This window comes from Dipodomys ordii, unplaced genomic scaffold, assembly GCF_000151885.1.
Source record: "Dipodomys ordii isolate 6190 unplaced genomic scaffold, Dord_2.0 Scaffold15, whole genome shotgun sequence".
Classification (NCBI taxonomy): Eukaryota; Metazoa; Chordata; class Mammalia; order Rodentia; family Heteromyidae; genus Dipodomys; species Dipodomys ordii.
Window position 1 is genome coordinate 18,683,484 of NW_012267231.1, and position 24,730 is coordinate 18,708,213.

Genomic DNA, 24,730 nt, shown 5'->3' on the forward strand with positions numbered 1-24,730 from the left:
TAAGAAGCTGGTTTGCCCAATGAGTTCCACTTTTAAAATCACTAGGAGAGATTAAAAAGCCAGTATTACTGAGTTCCATTCCTGCCTGTGACAGACTAATTTATCCAGACCAAATCTTCTTATCAAGATCAAATAGAAATATTCTTTTAACTCAGGGCCTGGGCGCTCGCTGTCCCTGAGCTCCTCAGCTCAAGGTAAGCACTCTCCCTCTTTGAGTCACAGGGCCATTTCTAGTTTTCTGATGGTTAATTGGAGATAAGAGTCTCCTGGACTGCCCAGGCTCCTCAGATCTCAGCTTCTTGAATAGCTGGGATGACAGGCATGAGCCACTGGCACCTGGCATCAACAGAATAAATTTTAAAAAGCCAGGTGCCAGTGGCTCATACCTGTGATCCTAGCTACTGAAGAAGATAAAATATGAGAATGAAGGTATGAAGCCAGCCTGGGCAGAAAAAGTCTGAAAGACTCTCTAATTAACCAGTAAAAAACTAGAAAGGGAGGTGTGGTTCAAATGGTTGAGGACCAACCTTGAGTGACAAAGCAAAGCAAGATTGCGAGGCCCTGAGTTCAAGTCCAAGTACTGGTATGCACATGAACACATGTGCACACGCATGCACACACACACACAGAGTACAATCTCACAGAGAGTAAGTGGGGGAGGTGGGGTATGAACCTGCGGATTCTAGTCTAGCCAGTCTGTGCACAGCTCCTGTGCCTCTGCCCGGCCTCCTGCCCTTCCTTCCCTCCTCTCTTGCTCCACAGGAAGAAGATGGCATCCATGCCCCTCTGGCCTGTTCTGAGCAGCTGGGGTGCCCCTGCCAGAAATGGCCTAGTGCTAGCTAGCACCTGGGAAGCCAGGTGGTGCCCCCCACCTCCAGTCTGTGTTTAGATAGCAGCCCTTCCCAGCCTTGGGTGAAAAAGTTAATAGCGCTCAGGGACTGAGTTCAAGGTAGAAGCAGCAGCATCCTCATCAAAGACTCTTCCTATGCACACAGGCCTGTCTCCCAAGATTCCAGGTGGAAGGGGACAAGGAGGGGGGCAAGGAGGAAGAGACAGGTGGAAAGGTGGGGGGCAGGGTGGTAGAGAGAGGAGAGCCAGGAGCAAAGGGAGAGAGGAGAGAAAGGAAATAGTGATATGGGCTTGGAGAAGCAGATGGAATTCTGGTCTGATTACTGACAGACAGAGACACTAACTGACTGACTAGTCAGTCAGTCTGAATGGAGTCATCTGACTCCAGGCCAGATGAATTTTGGGGTTTCATAAGAGAGAGAGATAGAGAAGAGAGAAGGGAGGAGGGAGGGAAGAAGGAGGAGAGAGGCAGGAGGGAGAGAGGAAGGGGAGGAGGAAGGGTAAGGAGAGAGGGAGGGATTGGAGAGGAAAGAGGGGGGAGGGAGGGAGGGAGGAGGAAGAAAGGCTAGTTTAAGTCAATCCCACTCTGTGGGTGCTGGGACCTGGGGAGCACAGGCTTCAGGTCCAGGACCCCAAGGGCTCAGGCCAGCCGCTATGCTCCTAAGAGGAACGGGAGACAGTGCCATGCCTGCTGACTCCAGCTGATGGGGCACACCTGAGCCGGGTTCACGGGTGCTCACGTTGGGGCAAGGCCTCGGCCTCGGTGGTCTATGAAATGGGCACTGGGACCCTACTAGGCTGAGAAGCAAGCTGTGTGCCTCCTTCCCTCCTCCCCACCCTCCTCTCCCTCCTCCTCCCCACTCCCATCCCTCCTCTCCCTCCTTCTCTCCTCTCTCCATCCTCACTCCCATCCTTCCTCTCCCTCCTTCCCTCCTCTCTCCCTCCTTCCCTCTGCTCTCCCTCCTTCCCTCCGCTCTCCCTCCTCCACACCCCAGCTTGGTGTGTGCTACAGAAGGACACAAGTGAGATCTCAGCAGGCCATTCCTGTGCCTTGGGCCATGCTCCTGGCGCTGGCCCCTGCGGCCACTATGGGCAGGATGGGCAGGGGGACTGCTATCAATCACATGTACACGCCAGTACTGGGACTGGAACTCAAGGCCTCCAGCTCTTGCTTAGCTTTAGCTGTTCAAGGCTGGCACAGCCACAGCTCCACTTCTGACTTTTTGGTGGTTCACTGGAGATAAGAGTCTCACGGACTTTCCTGCCCTGGCTGGCTTTGAACCACAATCTTCAGATCTCAGCCTCCTGAGTAGCTGGGATGACAGGTGTGAGCCATCAGAGCCGGCTGCCTCCGTCTGAACTTAAGTGAGCCTCTGTGCCTCAGTTTAGTAATTCACTCTCAGTTGGTATACTTCTCTCCCCCACACCCCCAACCCAAAATGCCTGAGGGCATTTTGGCCTCTGGAGGATACCTGCTACCTAGGCCATAGACACCACCACACCCCACACCCACTCTCTTCCCACTTAGGCATGGTAAGTTTGTGAGCCTCTCCTGTCATCCCAGCTACTCAAGGGACTGAATTCTGAGGATTGTGGCTGCCACGCTGACAGGTACTGGGTACATACAAGACCGTCACCCTTTAAGGAGTTGCAAGCTAGGCGCTGTGGCTCTCGCCTGTCAAACTGAGGAGGCTGAGATTTGAGGATCGCAGTTCAAAGCCAGCCCTGGCAGTTAAGTCCGTGAGACTCTCCTCTCCAATGAACCGCTTAGAAAAACAGAGGTGGAGCTGTGGCTCAAGTGGTAGGGTTAAGAGCCTTGAGAAAAAGAGCTCAGGGACAGCACCCAGGCCACAAGTTCAAGCCCCAAGACGGGGGTGCTCGCGTGGACACACACACACACAGAACATGAAAACCTCTGCCCAAAGAGGCATCTCGTTCTCGGTGGAACCAGCAAGCCAAGTGTTCTACCCGGCCGAGTGGGGTTGGACAGAAGTGCTGGGAGGTGGGTTTTTCAGGAAACAGCAGCTCTCTGTGGGATGCGCCGGGTGGGAGCTGCATGCGCAGATCAGGAACAGGCGATGGGCTGCACCTGGGTGGGAGCCGCATGCGCAGAGCGGCAACAGGCAGATGTCTACGGGCTGCACCTGGGTGGGAGCCGCATGCGCAGAGCGGCAACAGGCAGATGTCTACGGGCTGCACCTGGGCGGGAGCCGCATGCGCAGAGCGGGAACAGGCGGATGTCTGCGGGCTGCACCTGGGTGGGAGCCGCATGCGCAGAGCGGGAGCAGGCAGATGTCTGCGGGCTGCACCTGGGCGGGAGCCGCATGCGCAGAGCGGGAACAGGCGGATGTCTGCGGGCTGCACCTGGGTGGGAGCCGCATGCGCAGAGCGGGAGCAGGCAGATGTCTGCGGGCTGCACCTGGGCGGGAGCCGCATGCGCAGAGCGGGAACAGGCAGATGTCTGCGGGCTGCACCTGGGTGGGAGCCGCATGCGCAGAGCGGGAACAGGCAGACGGTGGACAAGGAGGCAGCCGGCAGCTGGTCAGCCAAGCTGTCATGGCACGTGGAAGTCGGCGTGCGGCCACTGCTGGAGGCCCTTGGCGGAAGGCGGCGGCGGAGCTGAGGGGCTCGGGTGAGACCCCGCTGCAGGCGGGGCGCTGAAAGGGGCAGGCCCACAGACGGGGACGCCGGCTCCCCGGCGACGGGGCTCCGCGAGGACATCTTGTCTGGCAGGAACTGATCCCGAGGGCAAGCCTGGCCCGGGGAGCCCAGCGCCGTGGGCCCGGGACGGACGGCTCTGTGGACCCCCGGGCATTTCTGCTCAGCCTCGCGCGCCACCACCCCAGCCACGGCCCCTCTTCCAGCCGTGTGGGGGTTTATTAGGCTCCGTGGCCAGGCAGGCACAGGAACGGATTATTCTACGGTTTGTTAGAGGGAGGGAAGCACGTGGGGATCTGCCCCCAGCCAGGTGGCAGGTCGCTGCGGGGCAGGGGGGGGGGGCGGAATGGCCGGGAACTCTAGGGCAGGGGGGGGCTGCAGGGTGGATATGAGGGCCAGAGGTGGGGACAATGCTAACAGGAGTCACCAAAGTCTCACAGACTTCCCTCCCCAGGCTGGCTTTGAACTTTGATCCTCTGAGATTACATGAGCCACAGCACCAGATCTTTGTCCTGGACCTGACTTACTTTGCTTCACATGACAATCTCATTAGATCCATTTCCCTGCAAGCAATATAATTCCATTCTTAAAGCTAAATAATTCTTTTTCTCTTATCTTTTTTTAGGTGCAAGACTGGGACTTAAACTGAATATCTGACACGTTGACTCTCAACCAAGCCACTCCTCCAACCCCACTAAATAATTCTCTCTCTAACACTATTTCATTCTTCTTTATAACTAAATAATCCTCTTTTTCCCATCCCCCTCCCCCCCGCTGCCCCCCCCCCACCGTGTATATCACAACAAATGTCCATCTACCTTTTAAAGGTTTTCTCAATAGGAAAAGACAGAATGCATCCTGGAACGAAACCCTGGCTCTTCCCACTGCAGAAATGAGGGCAGGCTGAGCAGCGTGGACAGTGACCCTGGGGGCGCGGTTCCCCAGAGCTCAGGGGAGCGCATGGCACAGACAGCGCTCCAGACAGTCTGCAGGCAAGGACAAGGGGACATTCTCCAGAACATGTGCGTCTGGCCTGCTCGCCCTGCAGCATCAATGTCAGGGGAAAGATGCTAGGGAGCGATACATGAATATTGCTCAAAATAAACCTTTAGAAATACCCAGTCAGGCACCAGAGGCTCATGCCTGCCATCCCAGCTACTCAGGAGGCTGAGATCTGAGGATGATGGTTCAAAGCCAGCCTGGGCAGGAAAGTCCATGAGACTCTTACCTCCAATTAACTAGCAAAAAGTCATAAGTGGAGCTGTGGCTCAACTGACAGAGCACTAGCCTTGAGCAAAAAAGCTAAGGGAGAGCACCCATGCTCTGAGTTCAAGTCCCAGGACAGGCACAAAAAATTTTAAAAATCCAGAGTTTTTAGCTAGGCACTGGTGGATCTTGGGAGGCTGAAATCTGAGGATCAAGGTCCAAAGCCAGCCCAGGCAGGAAGATCTGTGACCAGCAAAAAGTCACATGGGGAGCTGTGGCTTAAGTGGTAGAGTTCTAGTCTTGAGCAAAAAAGACAAACAAGAGTGCAAGGTTCAGAGTACAAGCCCCAGTGCCAGCACACACAAAGGAAGGAAGCTTCCATCCAGGAAGCAGCAGGAGCTGGTATGGAGCATGCTGTTCTGGCTGGGCAAATAAAGTCCTCATGAAATAGGACAGAATCCCCAGGGAACTCTGTCCCCACACTAAACACCAGCATGATCAGCGCATGCACACTGCATCCCCCCATGTGTGCAGGGGCTCAAAGGAGGTGAGGAAACATGGCATCCGCCACAGCGTGTGACCCCTCACCAGAGCCCAGCCCAGCACAAAGCCCAGAGCCTCGCCTCACACCAGGAGAGTGCACTGGGATCCACACACTTTAATCCCAGGGCCCACATTCCACTGATTTCATAGACAATTTAATGTTAGGACCCGCACACTTACACCCAAACATTTGCAGCCCACAATCACCCTTTGTGCTGCTGTTGCTGTTGTTTTGTGCTCGCCCTGGGGGTTGAGCTGAAGGCCTGGGTGCTGTCCCTTAGCTTTTTCACTTAAGGTTGGTGCCCTACCAGTTGATTCCACAGCTCCTCTTCTAGCTTTTTTGGTTATTAAGCAAAGAGTCTCTCAGACTTCCCTGTGTGGGCTGGCCTCGAACTAGGCTCCTCAGATCTCAGCCTCCTGAGCACGCCTGACTTCCAAGCTGTGAGAGGGCAGGCACACTGGTAGAAGGCACTGCTGTGTGGCTGGTCTGCAGTCCCGGGACTAAGGCACGGAGCTGTCATCTATGTCTGCGTCTTCATAGAGGACCTCGTCCACCCTCATGTCCTGGTCACCCACAGGGATCCGGGGGCAGAGCTGCTCCTTGAAGGCTAAGGCCAGGAGGTAGGGCCTCTGCCCCTGGCCCTGGAGGCAGCGCCTGATGTAGGCATCGTAGTAGCTTCCACCCCGGCCCAGCCTGTTGCCGTCTTCATCAAAGCCCAGGCCTGGCATGAAGATGAGATCCAGTCCTCCTGTGGAGACAGAGACAGATGCTGGAGGACCCATGGCACCCCGGTCAGCTTGGGGAGGAGGGTGGGCTCGAATGACTTCCATCTCTGATTGCTAAAGGAATCAGCAGTACTCCATAAAAGGCCACACAGAGTTGGACAAAGAAGGAAATAATTACTCAGCAAGTCAGTCCTATCCGCCCTTCTGCACGTTCTGTGGACATTTCTAGAGAAAATGACAGATCCTGTCAGATCTCCTGGCTCCTGCCTGTAATCCCAGCTATTCGGCAGGCTGAGGTCTGAGGATTAAGATTCAAAGTCAACCCAGGTAGAAAAGTCTATAAGGCTCTTATCTCCAATTCGCCACACACACACACACACACACACACACACACACACACACAAAGAACTAAGCTTGAAAATGGCACTGTGGCTCAAGTGTAGAGCGCTAGCCTTGTACACAAAAGCTCAGGGACAACGCCCAGGTCCTGAGTTCAAGCCCCAGGACGGATACAAGCCCTGGACACTGAAGGGCCAGGCTTCAAGTTGTGCCCATTTCTGGGGTTTCCAATGCCAATTCACCCCAAAGAAAAGGAAGCAGCCCCAAGCCTCCTCCTTCAGGCCACAGCATAACCCAGCCTCCCTCAGACCGCAGGACTCTAGTGCCTACCCTTCATTCCTCAGCAGACCCCAGGCCTCCTTCCTCAGGCCAGCAGCCCACAACCCAGCCCTCTTCCCTCAGACTCAAGATTCTAAACTCCAACCGTCTTCACCTGGACCAAAAGCCCAGGCCTCCTCCCTCAGACCTGGACCAACACGAGAAGGGGAAAGAAAAAGAGGAGGAGAAAGAGAGAGGGAAAGGAAGGAAGGAAGGAAGGAAAAAAAGAAAGAAAGAAGGAAGGAAGGAAAAGGAGGGAAAAGGAAGGGAGGAAGGGAAGAAAAAGACTAAGGAAGGATGGACGATGGATAGTGTGGAGCCGCTGGCAGGCAGAGGCAGAACCCCTGGGGTTCATCAGCTGCCGAATGTGGAGGCAGGCCCCACATGCTGTCAGAACTGGCTCTTCCGGGGTTTCTCAGGCCACAGAGCAGGAGCCACTGCTGTCCATCCCCTGATGGTGAGTGAGTAACCCGGGGTTTGAGAGCCATCGCTCTGGTTCTACCTTGTTCCAGAAAGAGCCACTGCACCCCAAGACATGGAGAGGGGTGATACCCATGGGCCACCGACCACTAACCTCTTCTAGAGGACAGAATTAAGAGTTTCCAAAACAGAGCAGCACAGACAGTGGCGCAAGTGGCACATGAGGCCGAGCCCCGGTGGCTCATCCTGTCATCCCTGCTGCATGGGAGAGGCAGGGCGGGGGATCAGGTTCCAGGACAACCTGGGCAGAAAACTCACAAAACTCCATCCAGCAAAGGAGCTGGACATGGTGACGGGCGCCTGTAATCCCAGCTATGACAGGGAGCTGAAATAAGTGGATCACTGTCCAGGAACACACCTGGGCTCAAAAATAATCAGCCCCCAAAGAGGTGGACGAGGGGAGGAGGCTGGAGACTCAGCTCAGAGGCAGAGGCTTCGGCCTAACAAAGTGGAAGCCCTGAGTTCAAGCCCCAAGGTCTGTGCGTGCACATGCGTGCGTGTGTATGTGTGTGCATGCACGCACGCTCGCATGCGCACACTTACACACACACATGAAGGTGGCAGAACAAACTGGCCAAGATGAAGACAGAAAAATGTCTGCCACGTAGGAACAGACATGGGCTGCCCAGCCTTCATGGAAAACAAAAACAAATCAGACCTGAGAAGTAGGCCTCAGGAAAAAATAAGAGGGAATTTCATGAATGCTCCTTCTCCCTGCCAGTCCTGATGGTGGAGGCTCAGGCTCACCTCACCACAGGGGCAGTGGGGACCATGGTGCCTCTCAGACACTGGGCCCCAAACCTCTCCCCAGGCCCTCTCTCAGGACCCTGTGATGACCCCATCTGTGCTGTGGCCAGAGTTCTCTCCCCCTCTTGTGATGCTGAACATGCTGGAAGTCCCCCCAGTTATCCCACCTCTGGTCATGGCTCATCTCAAGTGGGTCTCCATTCTGGTTCTCCCTTGCTCAAAAGCTTGGAGCCACAGCATCAGCTCTGGGTCAGCTGACCCCACCACCTAGAGGCCCAGAGGGCTGGTGGAGGCAAGGGGCGAAATCCACGCAGCCAGGCTGTGAAGAGGGCAGAGAAGGGGACAGAGACAAACACCCGACTCAGACATGCCCTCGCCCCACTTCCTCCAGCCAGGCCCCACCTCCTTCTTTCCAACATGGCTGTCAGGTCCGTCTGTGGACCTAGCCACTGACAAGGCCAGACCCCTGGTGATCAGACCAAACCTGCAACCCAGGACCCCCCCAGGGAGAGCTCCTACACAGACTGCAAAACCCTACCAGGCTGACCCTCCACATTACCTCCCACTGCCTCCTGCTTCCTCCCCCAGCCTCCTCTTTCCTTTCCTTTTCTTTGTGTATATGCAGGTACTGGGGCTTGAACATAGGCCCTTAGTTTTTTTTTTGCTCAAGGCTAGCACTCTTCCATTTGAACCACACCTCTACTTCCAGCTTTTTGTGGTTAATTGGAAATAAAGAATCTCAGAGGCTGGCTTCAAACTGTGAGTCTTAGACTGCAGCCTCCTGAGCAGCCAGGGTTACCTTAGAAAGAAGATAGGGAGGCCGTGCCCCGGCTGCAGTGTTGGCTGAGTAACGTAAGAAGAGCACACAGACAAGAAACAAAACCGCCATGTGCCCACGGGAATAAAGCACAGTCAGCTTCTAGATAGATAGATACATACATATATACATAAGCATACATACATATATATACAGAAACATATATACATATGTAGACGTAGCTATCGCTATCATATAGATAGAGACATAGAAATACATACAGAACATATGTCTATAAGCATATATCTATAAACTGCATCTCCATGCAGGAGCTCACAGCTGTCATCGCAGCCACTCAGGAGGCTGAGATCTGAGGCTCTCGGTTCGAAGCCAGACTAAGCAGGAAAGTCCATGAGACTCTCATCTCCAAGTAACCAGCAAAAAGCTGAAGTGGACATATGGTTCAAATGGGAGGGCGCCAGCCTTGAGGGGATGTATGTATCTACAAAACCCCCGACATGGCAAGGAGGCAGATGAGCACCGAGGCTGACCGTGTGGCCTTCCGGGCCTGGGCTGAAATCCCACAAGCCCTGCACTGGCTGTGGAGGCCGGATAGAGACCCCAGTACTCCCAGTGACGAGTGAGGGTTGAGGAAGCTCTCCCAGCAGCTCCGCCTGGCTTGGAGTCCACTCTGCCCTAGCCGCAGGGAGCAAGGGTGGGCCTGGATCTCAGCTGCCCCCTGTTGCCCACCATCGGTGATGCGGTCCACCAGAGCCGGCTCAGCACAAACAGGGCCAGATCTGCCACCTCTGAACTGCTTGCTGTGGCATTGGCAAGGAGAGGAAGGACTCCTGTGTCACAGACAGTGACACGACAGACTGTGCTCTGTCCACATTGGCCAAGCGCCAGGACCCATCAAGACACTCATGTCTCCAGTGGCCACCCACGAGTGGGTGCAATGATCTGATGCGCACCATCTGAAGTCACCATCGCCACCTCCATCAACACCAAGAAAGGGAGGTAGACGCCGGCAGCTCACGCCTGTCCTCCCAGCTACTCAGGAGGCTGAGATCTGAGGATCACAGTTCGAAGCCAGGCAGGAAAGTCCATGACACTCTTATTTCCAACCACCAAAAAGCCGGGAGTGGAGGTGGGGCTCAAGTGGTTGAGTGCCAGCCTTGATCACAAAAGTTCAAGAACAGCTCCCAGGCCCTGAATTCAAGGACTAGGACCAGGAACAAAACACAAACATAAGAACAGGTGTCCCCAAAACTTTAACTACAAACACAAGGGGCAGCTGGGCCCGGTGCTGGGCATGCCCACAAAAACAGCAGAGCTCACCATCGCTGCAAATGGGACATGGGGTGGGGCCTCAAGTTCCAAGTATTCACTATTGGCTTTTCGGGGGAGGGGAGGGAGGCGGTCCTGGGGCTTGAACTCAGGTGGGGCACTGTCCCTGAGCCTCTTTGTGCTCAAGGTTAACGCTCCACCACTTGAGCCACTGTACCACTTCCAGCTTTTATGAGTAGTTTATGGGAGACAGGGACTTTCCAGCCCAGGCTGGCTTCGAACTATGATCCTCAGATCTCAGCCTCCTGAGTAGGTAGAATGACAGGCGTGAGCCATCGGCACCTGGCTACTATCAGCTTCTTTATAGGAAAACTTCACCAACCCCGGCTTCAGAGAATCTACCACCAGGATTGAGGGTTGGGTGAGGGGTTTCAATACTTCAGTTTATCCTGACTTAGCAGATATTGACAATGAATTTGTGGGTGCGTGCACACACATATGTGTATGTGTATGTACCAGTACTGAGAATGCAAGGCCTTGAACTCTCTCCTGACTCTTACACTCAAGGCTGGCACTCTACCACTTAAGCCACAGCTCCACTTCTGGCTTTTTGTTGGCTAATTGGAGATAAGAGTCTCAGGGCTTTCCAGCCTGGGGTGGCTTCAAACTTCTGATGCTCAGATTCCAGCCTCTTGAATAGCTAGGATTGCAGGCCTGAGCCACTGGGCCCAATGCAACCAAAGTATGTCTTACTGGAAAACGAATAAATGAGTTTGTCTTTACTGCAGATACACAGCAATGTGGGCAACTGGCCACAGCCACAGCTGCCCGAGCCAATGGTACACCCAGCACAGAGCCCCAATCACCAGGCAGACAGGTAAACTGGCGCGACACTGCTCTCTGCTGGTGACTCGGAAAACTACTACTGACTTCATCTAAACCTTGTTCTTCCTGTGGTCCTGGGATTTAAACTCAGGGCCTCCCACTTTCTAGACAGTCCAGAAAACTGCCTTTAAACTCCCAGTTCTGCACAGCACACTCTGAAAACACATTACCAAAGATATATACTTATGATATCAAATCAAACTTCAGAAAAGTTTGAAAAAGAAAAATTCAGCCAGGTGCCAGGCAGTGGTTCATACTGAGGATCACGGTTCAAAGCCAGCCTGAGCAGAAAAGTTCCTGAGACATTTCCCTGTGATTAGCCACCAAAAAGCCAGAAACAGAGCTGTTGTTCAAGTGGTAGAGCACTTGCCTTGAGCAAAAAAAACAGCTCAGGGTCAGTGCCTAGGCCCTGAGTTGGAGCTCCAGGATCTGCATATACACACACAAAAATGAATGATAATTTTAAAAATTAAAATTCAGATACTCTAGGCTCCATTTAGAAATTTGAGCCCATGTTCTTCTCATTTGCTATATAACAAAAAAAAATAACCAGCTTGAAAATACAATGGCATCGCTAGGCCATGTTGAGTGCCTGCAATCCCAGAAGTTGGGAGGCTGAGGCAGGAGGATTGGAGATCTGAGGCTTGCCTGCTCCACACACTGATACCCTGCTGCAAAGCAAAATTCATGTGTGTGTTCATACACACACATGAACAGCCAGGAAGGGTGATTTCCCTGGTAAGCAGTGGCGCAGACAGACACATACAGGAAGCACGCACGGGGCTCGGGGGAGAGGTTCCCATGGGTAGGAGGATCAGAAAGGGAGTTCACGTGTCAGTCCCTATCCCAGCTTTCTCACAGTGGTCTCCTGGAAACCACTGCAGGCTGAGTGTTGAAAGCCCCCGCTGGGGGCACTGTTGTATTCTGTGTGCATTTCTTAGTGAAATCACGATGATGATGATGATGATGATTGTTATTATTTTTCATCTTGGAAGGTCCTGCAGTTAGGAAAATTGAGTCTTTCAGAATAATTCTGAATGTGTCATAGTATCCATTTTGAGCAACTTGAACCAGATTATATAACACATGTCTTCTTTTTCTTTTCTTTTTTGTGCCAGTCTTATGTCTGGTGCTATCCCTGAATTTTTTCACTCAAGGCTGGTGCTCTAGTACTTTGAACCACAGCTCCATTTCTGGCTTTTTGGTGGTTAAATGGAAATAAGAGTCTCACAGCCTTTCCTGCTCAGGCTGGCTTCAAACCATGATTCTCAGCGCTCAGCCTCCTAAGTAGCTAGGATGACAGGCATGAGCCACAGGCACCTGGCTACACTCCAAGTCTTTTAACAGTTCTCATATACCTAAGAAGCTGGGAACTTTGCGTTTATGATTTTCCCTAATAGAGAAATAATTCTAAACATTAAAAGCGACACAGCATTGCATTTTACATGAAACCAATTCAAGAAGTTGATAAATATAAAAGCCTATAGATCTTAGCTTCTATAATGATGACATTTTTGTCATAACAATTTTAGAAAATGGAAAGGAAATTATAGCAAAATGTAATGGAATGTTTGTGATTAATTCTTCAATATCCATCAAACTCTCAATGATATTTTTTGCACACAGAGAACTCAATTCTAGAATTCATAAGGAACCACAAAAGGCCCTGAATAGCAAAAGCAATCCTGGAGAGGAGGATAGTGCTGGACCACAATTCTGAATTCCAGATTTACTACCTAGCTAGAGTAACAAACACAGCTGGCACAAAAATAGGCTCCAACAACTCAAAAATAAACACACAGACCTACAGCCATCCAATATTTGATAAAGGAGCCAAACACATAAGAAGGAAAAAGAAAAGGCCTCTTTAATAAATGATGCTGGGAAACCTGGAAATCCACATACAGAAACTCAAACTGGGCTAGGTACTGGGGGCTCACGCCTGTTATCCTAGCTGCTCAAGATCCAAGGATCACGGTTCAAAGTCCAGATAGGAAAGTCTGTGAGACTCTTATCCCCAATTAACTATCAAAAGGCCAGAACTAGAGCTGTGGCTCAAGTGGTAGAGAGCTGTTTTTGAATGAAAAAGCTCATAGACAACACCAGGTCCCTGAGTTCAAGCCCCAATACCAGCTGAAAAATAAATAACTGAACCTTGATCCCTATCTTCACCCCATACTAGTAACAATTCAAAATGAATCAAAGACCTTGCTGTAAGACTGGAAACCATAACATCACAAGGAGCAGAAAAAACAGAACTTGTCGGCCCAGGCAGGAACTTTCTAAGTAAAGTTCCAGGGGCTCAACAAATCACAGAGAGTTGACAAATGGGACTGTATCAAGCTAAAAACTTTCCATACCATGAAGAGCACAGTGACTATGCTAAGAAGGCAGCCTGGGCCCGTGCGGGGGGGGGGGGGGGGAATCTGTTAGCTAAACACCTGACAAGATTGAATAACCAAAAATATACAGGGGCTTGAAAAATTAAACCCCCAAAGAAACAATGATCCAATTAGTACATTGGTAAAGGAGTGAGAAACTTCTCCAAAGTAGAAATGGTCAACAGACACATGAAAAAAACCACTCCACATCTCTGACCATAAAGGAAATGGAAATCAAAGCAACACTGAGATTCCATCTCACCCCACTTAGACCCACTACCATCAAGAATGCAAGCAAGCTGGCACTGGTGGCTCACGCCTGATATCCTTGCTACTCAGGAGGCTGTGATCTGAGGATCACAGTTCAAAGCCAACTGGGCCAGAAAAGCCCTTGAGACACTTACTACCAATTAACCAGCAAAAAGCCAGACATAGAGCTGTGATTCAAGTAGTAGAGCATCAGCCTTGAGTGAAAATGCTATGTAAAAGCACCCAGGCCCTGAGTTCTTACACTCACACACACACACACACACACACACACACAATGAAGTACACCAACAAAGCAAATTGAAAGCATTCTAAAAATACTTCACACATAGACCATACTGGAAAATTACTTTAAGGAATATTCCATTTGACAGAGGAAATTAATCAAAATACATCAATCTAGCATAACAAGAAAGGATGTGTATGAACACAGAATCACTAGATCATTGTCTATAGGATTGCTCTGGTGGCTCAGGCCTGTAATCCCTGCTATTCAGGAGGCTGAGATCCAAAAGTTGACATTATTAAAAAAAAAAAAAATCAAGAAAGTAATTCCTGAAAGGGCTTATATGCATCTTTAGTATTCACAGTAATTCAAAAATATACACATACACAAATAAATAAAAATCCACAATTAAATGTAACAATTAGATGGCACATAATACAATACCAAATATTATATTCTAGAGTGGGGCACTATGACTCATACCTTTCATCTTAGCTTTTGTTTTTGGTTCTGGACTTGAACTTAGAACCTGGGTAGTGTCCCTGAGCATCTCCTTCCAGCTTTTTGGTGGTTAACTGGAAGAGTCCTATGGACTTTCCTGCCTGGATTGGCTGTTGATGGAAATCCTCAGCTCTCAGCCTCCTGAGATGATAGATGTAAGCCACCGCACCTGGCTCCAGTTTGGTTTTTATCCACAATTTTTTTTTGGGGGGGTCCAGTCGTGGGGCCTTGTACTCTGGGCCTGGATGCTGTCCCTCAGCTCTTCAGCTCAAGGCTAGTGCTCTACCACTTGAGCCACAGTGCCACTTCCGGCTTTTTTCTTTTTGCTTATGTGGAATCAAACCCAGGGCCTCAGGCATGCAAGGCAAGCGCTCTACCACTGAGCCACCTTCCCAGTCTCCAGTTTGATTTTGATGAAACCATTTAACAACATTTGCCATCCTCACATTCCCTGAGGCCAGGATTCACCACATGGCCCAAACCAAACCCCGGTAAGGGAGAGCAGCACTGGGATTTGAACTTTGTGTTTCACACTTGCTAGGCAGGCGCTCTACCAGTGAAGCAATATCCTCAGCTCTTTACACTTCCATTACTCTTCTAAGAGTCTCCTGTTTTTGCCAGGAACAGCCTCAGACAGCAGTCCTCCTACCCACAGTCTCCCATGTGGCTGCGATCACAGAACCATACCACATCAGACTTACAAGTTGGTAGCTTGCCAACTTTTCCTCCACACCGGCCTTGAACTATAGTCTTCCTGGTCTCTGCCTCCTCGGTAGCTGGGATTACAGAGGTAAACTACCACATTCTGCTCTGGAGAAGCATCTTAAAGTGAGAACACGGGGTGTTCAATCACCGCCATCCATCCACTCCTTCTCCCATTCTGTACTGTAGGCCTGATGGCTGGATCCACAGCAGCCATTTTTCAGCTAGGACAGTAAGGCTGGGAAGTCTGCAGAGACCACGCTACTGGTGTCCTTGAGATGGAGGGCCAGGAATCAGCAGCACTTAAATTCCCTCACCTGAAAACAATAATCTCCTTCCCTGTTCAAGCTTCTATGTCACAGGATGTCTATTTCTTGTAATTCTAAACTGTGACAACCTAAATGGACTAGCCTACCAAGACAAGTTTAAACTGTTTTAAATTATCCTCAAGTAGTTGTACAAAGGGGTTTCAATTCAAAATGCCAATTTCTGAGCAAAAAGCATCATGATCAGCGTCACCTGTCAGTCATTCTCCCCCATCTCTCACAGGGAAGATTTAATAAATTCCCAAAGTGATCAATGCCAAGACAACAGAAAAGAAAGTGGTCACAAACATTTTCTACCTCACCCCAGTTAGAATGGCTATAATCAAGAGATCTAATAACAACAGATGCTGGAGGAGATGTGGCCAAAAGGGAACCCTACTGCATTGTTGGTGGGAGTATAAACTTGTTCAACCACTCTGGAAAGCAGTATGGAGGTTCCTCAAAAGACTCCACATAGAGTTCTCCTATGACCCAGCAATCCCTCTTTTGGGCATTTACCCAAATGTTTATAAACAAGACCACACTAAAGCTATCAGCACAAGTATGTTTATTGCAGCATTATGCACCATAGCTAAGATATAGAACCAACCCAGATGCCCTCAGTAGATTAATGGATCAAGAAAATGTGGTATATATACACAATGGAATTCTATGCCTCCATCAGAAAGAATGACACTGCCCTATTTGTTAGGAAATGGAAAGACTTAGAAAAAATCATATTAAGTGAAGTAAGCCAGACAAAAAGAAATACAGGTCCCATGGTTTCCCTTATAATGCAATAATTAGTATAAGTCTAGGATAATCTTATCAGATGAGCAGAAAAGCTCAAAAGCTATGTACATATGACCATATAAGTTGATGCTAAGTGAAATGAACCCCAAGATATGGACATAAGAGGTCTTCTTTGTTGCGTTGTTTTTAATATACTATGTGATTTTCTTTTCTTTCTTTTGTATGTATGTCCTCCCCCCCTATGGTATATCTCCTGTTGTCACTGTATTTGATTTCAGTATCCTGCATCTGGTATAAGCATTTATCTTATTTGGGAAAGGGAAGAGGAATAACAAAATGTTGAAATAAGGACACAGAATGACCCATTCCAACAATGATACCTACAAGACACTAGGTTGGAAATGAACTATACAACTTGGGGGCGGAAGGAGGGAAGGGATAGTGGGAGAAAAACAAAGGAGGGGTAACAATGCGCCACAAGAAATGTACTCATTACCCTACTCATGTAATTGTAATCCCTCTGTACAGCATCTTTACAATAAAATAAAATAAACATTTTAGTGATTTCTTTTTCCTTTATCTTTTTCTTTTTTCTTTCTTTATTTTTGCCAGTCCTGGTGCTAAAACTCAGGGCCTGGGCACTGTCCCTAAAGTTTCTTTTGCTCAAGGCTAGTGTTCTACCACTTGAGCCACAGCACCACTTCTAGCCTTTTCTGTGATTTAATTGGAGATAAGAGTCTCATGGGTTTTCCTGCCCAGTCTGGTTTTGAACCTTGATCCTTAGATCTCAACCTCCAGAGTAGCTAGGATTACAGGCATAAGCCACCAGCGCCCAGCAGTAAATTTTTTTTTTTTTTTTGGTCGGTTGTGGGGGCTGAACTCTGGGCCCGGGTGCTGTCCCTCAGCTCTTCAGCTCAAGGTTAATGCCCTACCACTTGAACCACAGCGCCACTTCCGGCTTTTTTTTTCTGCTTATGTGGTGTTAAGGAATCAAACCCAGGGCCTCATGCATGCAAGGCAAGCACTCTACCACTGAGCCAACTTCACAGCCCCCAGCAGTAATTTTTTTTAATAATGTTAAATATCTCTTGAGCCAACAAAGCATCAAATACTAGGAATACTTTTAAAAAAAAATAGAAGTAGCTAATGACAAATTAGGAAAGAGGGGAAGGGAGGGAAGGACAGGGCAGGGCAGGGAAGCCAGGCCCCAGAGGCTCACACCTGTCATCCTAGCTACTCAAAAGGCTGAGATGTGAAGAACATGGTTCAAAGCCAGCCTTGCATTAACGACCAAGAAGCCAGAAGTAGAGCTGTGGCTCAAGTCGTAGAGCACCAGGCTTAAGCAAAGGAAAAGCTCAGAGACAAAGCCCAGGTCCAGAGATCAAACCTCAAGACTCCAAATAGAGACTTGCCCTTCCCTGCTGGGGCTGCTGTGGAGGGCAGGCCTGCCCCATGTGAGCCATGACAGAGGAAAGCAGTCAGAAGCCAGCCACTTGGCTTCCAGCTTCAGGAAGTGGGGCACATCTCCAGCAACTCTGATTCTTCTTCTTTTAGGCTGATAAAATTCTATTTAAATCGAATTTTATCATCTCCATGGGGAAATCCCTGATGAGTCCAATCACCCAAGCAGCCCTCTTGCTGAAGATAAATTCAGTAAAGAACCAAGTTCCACTAGGCACTGGTGGCTCGCACCTGTAATCCCAGCAACTTGGGAGGCTGAGATCTGAGGATGGTGGTTCAAAGCCAGCCTGGACAGGAAAGTCCCTAGGACCCTTATCTCCCATGAACCACCAGAAAACTGGAAGTGGTACTGTGGCTCAAGTGGTAAAGCATTGGCCTTGAGCTGAAGAGCTGAAGGACAGTGCCCAGGCCCAGAGTTCAAGGCCTGGGTCCAGGCACACATACACACACACACACCCAAAACAACCCACAGTGCAGAGTGTGAGCTGTGCAGACAGGAAACAGCAGGCACTGCTGACTCAAATTCTTCTAAAAACAACTCACTTACAAGAAATACAGCATTGCCCATCACCTCCCAACCCACTGCGAACAGACCGCAAGTATGTGTGAGAAAAAAGAATGGGGTAGGGGTGAGCCACTGGTACCACAAAGATGGCACAAAAGAAATGCTTCAAAGGGGGAGAAAATAAACAACTGGTTTTTCTGGAGGGGGGGGGAGTGGATCTTTTCTAGTCAGGACCAATCCCTGGACTTGTGTGTTTTCAATATTCAGTACTTGTATCTGCCATGCAGCACATGTTGGGAGAGTATCTGTTAACACATGATTCCTGGCTCCTCCGCTGCAGTGAGTGTCTCCATGCCTTCCTGGTTTCAAAGCTAAAATGGTCCATGACACAGAGTCCATGCAAATGTCTGATGCAAGCGGGGCATAGTAGCTACCACCTGTAATCCTAACTACGCAAGAGGCTAAGAACTGAGGATGGTGGTTCAAAGCCAGCCCCTGGAGACTCTTCTCTCCAATGAAGCAGCAAAATACTGGAAAAGGAGGTGTGGATCAAGTGGTAGAGGGTCAGACAAAAGTGAAAAAGCCAAGGGAGAATGAATATAAGGCCCTGACTTCCAGCCCCAGCATTGGTGCAAATAAAGAGCTCCCCCTCCTGCATTTCTCCACAGCAGTGCTGTGGTGTCCCACAATCACTGGCTCTCCTCAGCTCACAGAAAGTTCTTGTACGCCAGGCACTGTGGAGATCTTAGAACACAGGTGAAACAGATTCATCTCTGTGGGTAAAACAGTGCCCTTTGTCCCAGGAAACAGATGATAGAGCACTAATATCTCATTGCAAGCCATGTGCTGGTATGCACGCCTGCCATCCCAGCCACTCAAGAGGCTGAGATCTGAGGATCAAGATTTGAAGCCAGCCCAGGCAGGAAAAGGCTGTGAAACTCTTATCTCCAAATAGCCAGCAAAAAGCCAGAAGTGGAACTGTGGCTCAAGTGGTAGAGCACTAGCCTTGAGCATAAAAGCTCAGGGACAGCACCCAGGCCCTGAATTCAAGTTCCAGGAGAGCGCACACACACACACACACACACACACCCCTCACCACAGTGTGACCTCATGATAAGCCATTGGTCCTGAGACTGAGACACTCACCCGAGGACAGGGCCTCCTCCCGCGCCTCACCAGCGGCAGGCTGCGCGATGTTCCACGACGTTTTGGGAAGTAAAGGAATTTCTTCAGGTGATGCCAGTCTCACCATGTCCATGTGGTTGCTCTGGGACTGGTAGCGGGGAATGAAGCAGGTTTTGCCTTGTCGAAAAATGTCCCGGATGATCTCTTCCGTCTCCACCTCATCCTGCATGCTCAGAAAGATGGAGATCCTCTGGGAACGCTGGTACCGGCTGTGGGCCATCACCTGACAGGAAATGACCACCTGTTACAGTGTGCAGGGTCATACATATATAGGATATATTATACAGCATATTTCATATATTCCCATATCTATTATATACAACATACAGTATATAGTATATTTTTATATATTTAAATATGTTTATATCAATTAATCATATCTATTTATACCTATTATGTTATATATTGTATGTTATATATACTATATATTATATATGCTGTTTTGTTATACATATTATATATGTATTATATATTACATATACTATACTATATATGTTATGTTATATATATTAGATATACTATTGTATATATTGTTATATGTACTATATTATATATACTATATATTATACTATATTTTATACATTTTAGATTTGCAAAAAATATGTATATGATAGTATATATATCATTAATCTAGAATATTATTTCTTTTCAATATTACATACAATATGTTCTATATAACATGCATCATAACTATCATTAATAATTATATATAAACAAACATATACTATTATGTATGTTTCTCCAGTCCTTGCATTATCCAGAGTCTCTCCTCTCATAATTCAACTAAAGCTCAAACTTTCCTGAGCTCTCCAGAGAACCGTTCCAACTTTCAGATAGGATAAATGGACTGATGATTCAACAGAGAAATTAAAAATAATCAATATTAAAAGGGGCACATATATGGCTATACCTCCAGTATAGCTTTTTGCTGGTTGATTGTAAATAAGAGTCTCTTGGATCTCCCTGTCTGGGATGGCTTCTAACTGTGATCTTCAGATCTCAGAGTCCTCAACAGCTGGGATTTCAGGCATCAGTCATAATTCCCCACTGATTCTTTTTTTTTTCTGATTTCCTTTTTTAAATAGTAAATATACAATCAAATTTTTCCTTTTTTGAATTTTTTATTGTTATTATAAAGGTGATATACAGAGAGGTTACAGTTATATAAATCAGGTAAAGAGTATATTTCTTTTTTTGTTGTTGTTGATTGTGGGACTTGAACTCAGTGCCCGAGCACTGTCCCTGAGCTCTTTTGCTAGCACTCTACCACTGAGCCACAGCACCACTTCTGGTTTTCTGATGGTTTATTGGAGATGAGTCTCATGGACTTTCCTGCCTGGGCTGGCTTTGAACTACGATCCTCAGATCTCAGCCTTCTGAGTCACTAGGATGACAGGCATGAGCCACTAGCACCTTGCTGACAGTACATTTCTTTTTGGCAAGCGCTCTACCACTGAGCCACCTTCCCAGCCCAGTACATTTCTTTTTGGACAATGTCCCCGATTATTCTTTTAAACACTAGCAATTTCCCCCCTCTCTCTTAACTCCCTCAACCTTCTCCAGCCTCCCTAACTTTCCAGAAGCAAAGAGCCACGTGGTAAGACAGTGCTAAGCGAAGGTGCCTGACTTTTAGTGCAAGCCCCCAAGCCTTCCTTCCTGCTCCGGCCTCTGGTACACTGCGGCTGCCACCTGCTCTATGTTTTTCATTAAAGCAGGATAAAGAAAGCCAAACGCTGAATAAGCAGTAAGAAACAGTACTTACGGTTCCTTCCTCTGGTCCATTGTTACACAACATTTGTAAAGTGGTCCCAAAAAAGAAAACCCACTATAGTAATGAGAACAAGAGGAGAGATCTGTCTATGTCCTGTAAGATGTGAGGTATTTATAGACAAAACAGCAGATGCTAACGCTGTGAAAGCCGGGTACAGGGCAGGCCAAATCCATTCCTCCCTCAGCATCCCTATCACAGAGACAAAGAAGGCAGGAGATGCCGCTCGGTGAACACAGGTTTATTCACAAATACCTACAGAAAATCAAGCATCACCAAATATTCTGGAAAGTCCAAGTATAAAATAGAAGGATTTCATAATTCATCTAAAAGAGCAGAAAATGAGCCAGGAGAAGACAGATAATTCAGAGAACTGAAGTTTCTTGAAATTAGCCTCTCAGACAAACTCAGAAAGAAAAGTGAACCTATAAAACATCAATGCTGGGATGAGGCTTAGTGGTAGAGTGTTTGCCTAGAATGCACCAGGCCCTGGGTTCAATTCCTTGGTACCACACAAACAAAATTTAAGTAAGCAAAAATTCAGTAAACTTGAAAGCAATAAACAAAATTTATCATATCATATAATTCTTCTAAACACACACACACACACCTAGACAGACGGCTATAGGAAAGGCAACCATCACAATTTAAGGAATATTTCGAGAAACTAAAATAAATAAATTAAAAGTTTAGGAGGCTGGGAATGTGGATAAATGGTAGAGTACTTGCCTAACATACATGAAGTCCTAGATTCAATTCGTCAGTACCACATAAACAGAAAAAGCCAGAAATGGTGCCATGGCTTAGGGGGTAGAATGCTAGCCTTGAGCAAAAGAAGCTCAGGAACAAAACCCAGGCCCTGAGTTCAAGCCCCAGGACCAGAAGGGGAAAAAAAAAAAAAGACAAAAAAAAAAAGGCTAGGAAACATGGTAGTAAATACCTACTGGAATTTCAAGTTTGGAAATGAGCTAGAATTACAATAGATTACTACTTACGAAAAAGAGTTTAAATATGAAACTTGACAATTTAATAAGTCAAGTTTGATATCTCAATTGAGAGAGTGGAGACAAAGAGCCACTAATTCTCTCCCCTTAATTATTTGGGGAGCCAAGATAGGGTGTACAGTAGAATTTCCTCACCATGTATTTTCTGATAAAATTTTAAATTATATTGAAAACAAAGAGGCTAATAAGGATAATTTAATGGTTTAGAAAAACAAAAACACACTACTGAACACTGCTGATCATGGTGCACTGGTGTTTGGGGACGCACTGCACTGATTGGTCAGGAAATGGGTGGTGAAGGCCAGTCAGGACTTTTAGATGAAATGGACTGTAACATTAAAGTCCCTTGCATATGGAGACTAAAGGTGTCTCCCTATGGGGCTGCATTTGCTGGTGTGCTCATCCTCTCCGTGAGTCATGAGTCTGTTTTCTAATTTACCTTCTTTTACATCAGCTGTCATTCTACCACCGGCAGTGCTGCTACTGTCTAGCTAATAATATTCCCATTCAATTTTCTGTAGTGGAATCTACTATGGCCACTGCTCGGATTCTGACTGGAGACCACATGAGCCCAGCTTGAGAGTCTCAGAGGTGATCAACTCCTCTCAAAAGAAATTAAAATCAAAAATCTTATGGGCAAGAACCAAACTGAGAGGCTGGAAAGGTGGCTCAGTGGTAGAGTGCTTGAGGCCCTGGGTTGGACACCTCAGCACCACATAAATAGAAAAACTCAGCAGTGGCACTGTGGCTCAAGTGGTAGAGCAGTAGCCTTGAGCTGAAGAGCTGAGGGACAGTGCCCAGGCCCAGAGTTCAAGCCCCACAACCAACCAAAAAAAAAACTAAATCTGTGTCTGTCTGTCTGTCTCTCTCTCCCCTCGCCTTCTTCTTCTCCCTCTCCCTCTCTTTCCTATCAGTTGTGGGGCTTGAACTCTGGTCCTGGGCACTGAGCTCTCTAGCTCAAGATGAGTGTTCTACCACTTGAGTCACGGTACCACTTCTGGTTGTTTGGTGGTTCACTGAGATAAGAGATAAAGGACTTTCCTGCCTCGGCTGGCTTTGAACCTCGATCCTCAGATCTCAGCCTCCTGAGTAGCTGAGATGACAGCTGTGAGCTGCAGCCTGGCTCCTACATTTCTTACGCTTAGGCCCGGGGCTGGCGGCTTAGGCCCACAATCCTAGCTACTCAAGAGGCTCAGAGCTAAAGGTCACTGTTCAAAGCAGCCCCAGGAGGTAAAATGTCAGTGACTCACCTCATCAACTGGCCAAAAGCCAGACGTGGAGGTGTGGCGCAAGTGGTAGAGCAGTGCGGGCCACAAGCGGAAAAAGCCAAGCAAAGTGAGGCCTTGAGTTCATGCCCCAGAAAGGGCACACGTGCACCCACACGCACGTGCACACGCACGCACGATCCGAAGCTCTAAATGTGTGAATCACGAGCAGGGCCCTTCTCCGTGCTGCGCCCGTCTATTCACCCGGGGCGTTCCGCTGAACCCCCTCCCGCCCCCCACCCCCGTCCCCCGCAGTCTCCTGCTTGCTCCTGCGACTGGCTCCATCCAGAACCCGATCCAAATCCACCAAGACACCAGATTACCCTCTTCCTCGCAGTCCCGCCCTCAGCATGCCAGGCCTTCACCGGCCAGGCCTCGGGTGAGGGGGCAGCCGTCCAGCTACTCGGGAGGCTGAGATCTGAGGACAGTGGTTCAAAGCCAACCCGGCCAGGAAAGTCCGGAGACTCAGATCCAATTTAATCACGGAAAAAGCCAGAAGTGGAACTGCGGCTCAGCGCCTGCCTTGAGTGAAAGAACTCACGGACAACGCTCACGATCCCCCCCCACGGACACGCGCATGCGCACGCGCGCGCACTCGCCCGTCCACCAGGCCCCGGCCGCCCCGGACCGACCCCTCATCCCCGGCTCCCCGCAGTGGGGACCGCGGCCGTCCTCATCCACATCCGGACTGCGTTATCCGGACTGCGGCACGTCCGTGTTCGTTTTCATCCCGCGTTTGCTTTTACTGGCGGTTCTGAGATTTGAACGCGGGCACCACGGGCCGCCCTCACCCGGAGCCCCATTTACACAAACCGGAGCGAGGGCAGAGCTTCATACTCTACGGCATATACTACGTTCGACCCCTACTGCAGCACCCGGCGGTGCCTGATCGTCAATCAATAACAATAACAACGACGACGATAACTTCTCTTAAACGAACGCATTCGCGCCGACCGCCCCCGGGCCACGGGGCGCCGCACCCCTCACCCCCGCCTGTGGGAACGCTTGCCCGAGAGTACGTAAGCGCGCCAGGGTGACGCGCGCGTCCTCGGGGGAGACGTGCGCGGCTCCGCGTCCTCCGGCCCGCCACCCTCTAGGAGCCCTTCCGCCGCGGCGCGCGCACCTTCTGGGTCAGGAGGCGGGACTGGCGCAGCCGCTCCTCGGCGCTCAAGGCTCGTAATCGCTGCTTCAGTTCCGCCCGCAGGCTCCGCTTGGCTCCGCTCACCGCCGCCGCCGCCATCTCGCGCTGAAGGGAGCCCACACCTGGCCGCTCCCAGCTGGACTCACGGGTCGGCCAGGGAGCGGGCCTCGGGGCGCGCCCCCACTTCCGGGTTGCAGATGGCCACGCCCCTCCTGAGAGCCCCTGGTGCCGGTGGCCGTGACGGCCCCTGGGCCCGCCCCTACACTTGGCTCCGCCTCTAGTTTAGTTTTGCTCCTCTGATTGGCTCTGCCCGAATCTAGTTCCTAGATTCGCCCCTAGCCTAGCCCTACCTCCTCATATGGCTCCGCCCCTCGTAGAGCTCCACCCCCACGTTGCTTAACGCGAAGGAAGGACCTGTGGGCCTGCCTGGGTGAGGTTCGCGATCGCCCAGCATTCTGTCTTCTGCTG

The 24,730-nt window shown here is 49.4% G+C and overlaps 1 protein-coding gene across 2 annotated transcripts; it reads right to left on the reverse strand.

Annotated features, from left to right (window-relative positions):
- Positions 1–5,682: 5,682 nt before the first annotated feature.
- On the reverse strand, positions 5,683–24,453 carry Mthfs (5,10-methenyltetrahydrofolate synthetase (5-formyltetrahydrofolate cyclo-ligase)). Of its 2 annotated transcripts, none has more exons than XM_013012196.1 (3): positions 24,245–24,453; positions 19,046–19,307; positions 5,683–6,005 (listed from the first exon to the last, which is right to left on the reverse strand). In XM_013012196.1, the coding sequence occupies exons 1-3, from the start codon at positions 24,359–24,361 to the stop codon at positions 5,758–5,760; spliced, it is 627 nt and encodes a 208-aa protein (XP_012867650.1). In that variant the 5' UTR covers positions 24,362–24,453; the 3' UTR covers positions 5,683–5,757. The 2 variants fall into 2 exon arrangements, with proteins under 2 accessions (XP_012867650.1, XP_012867649.1); XM_013012195.1 differs by having other exon boundaries at positions 19,046–19,325.
- Between the last annotated feature and the right edge of the window lie 277 nt (positions 24,454–24,730).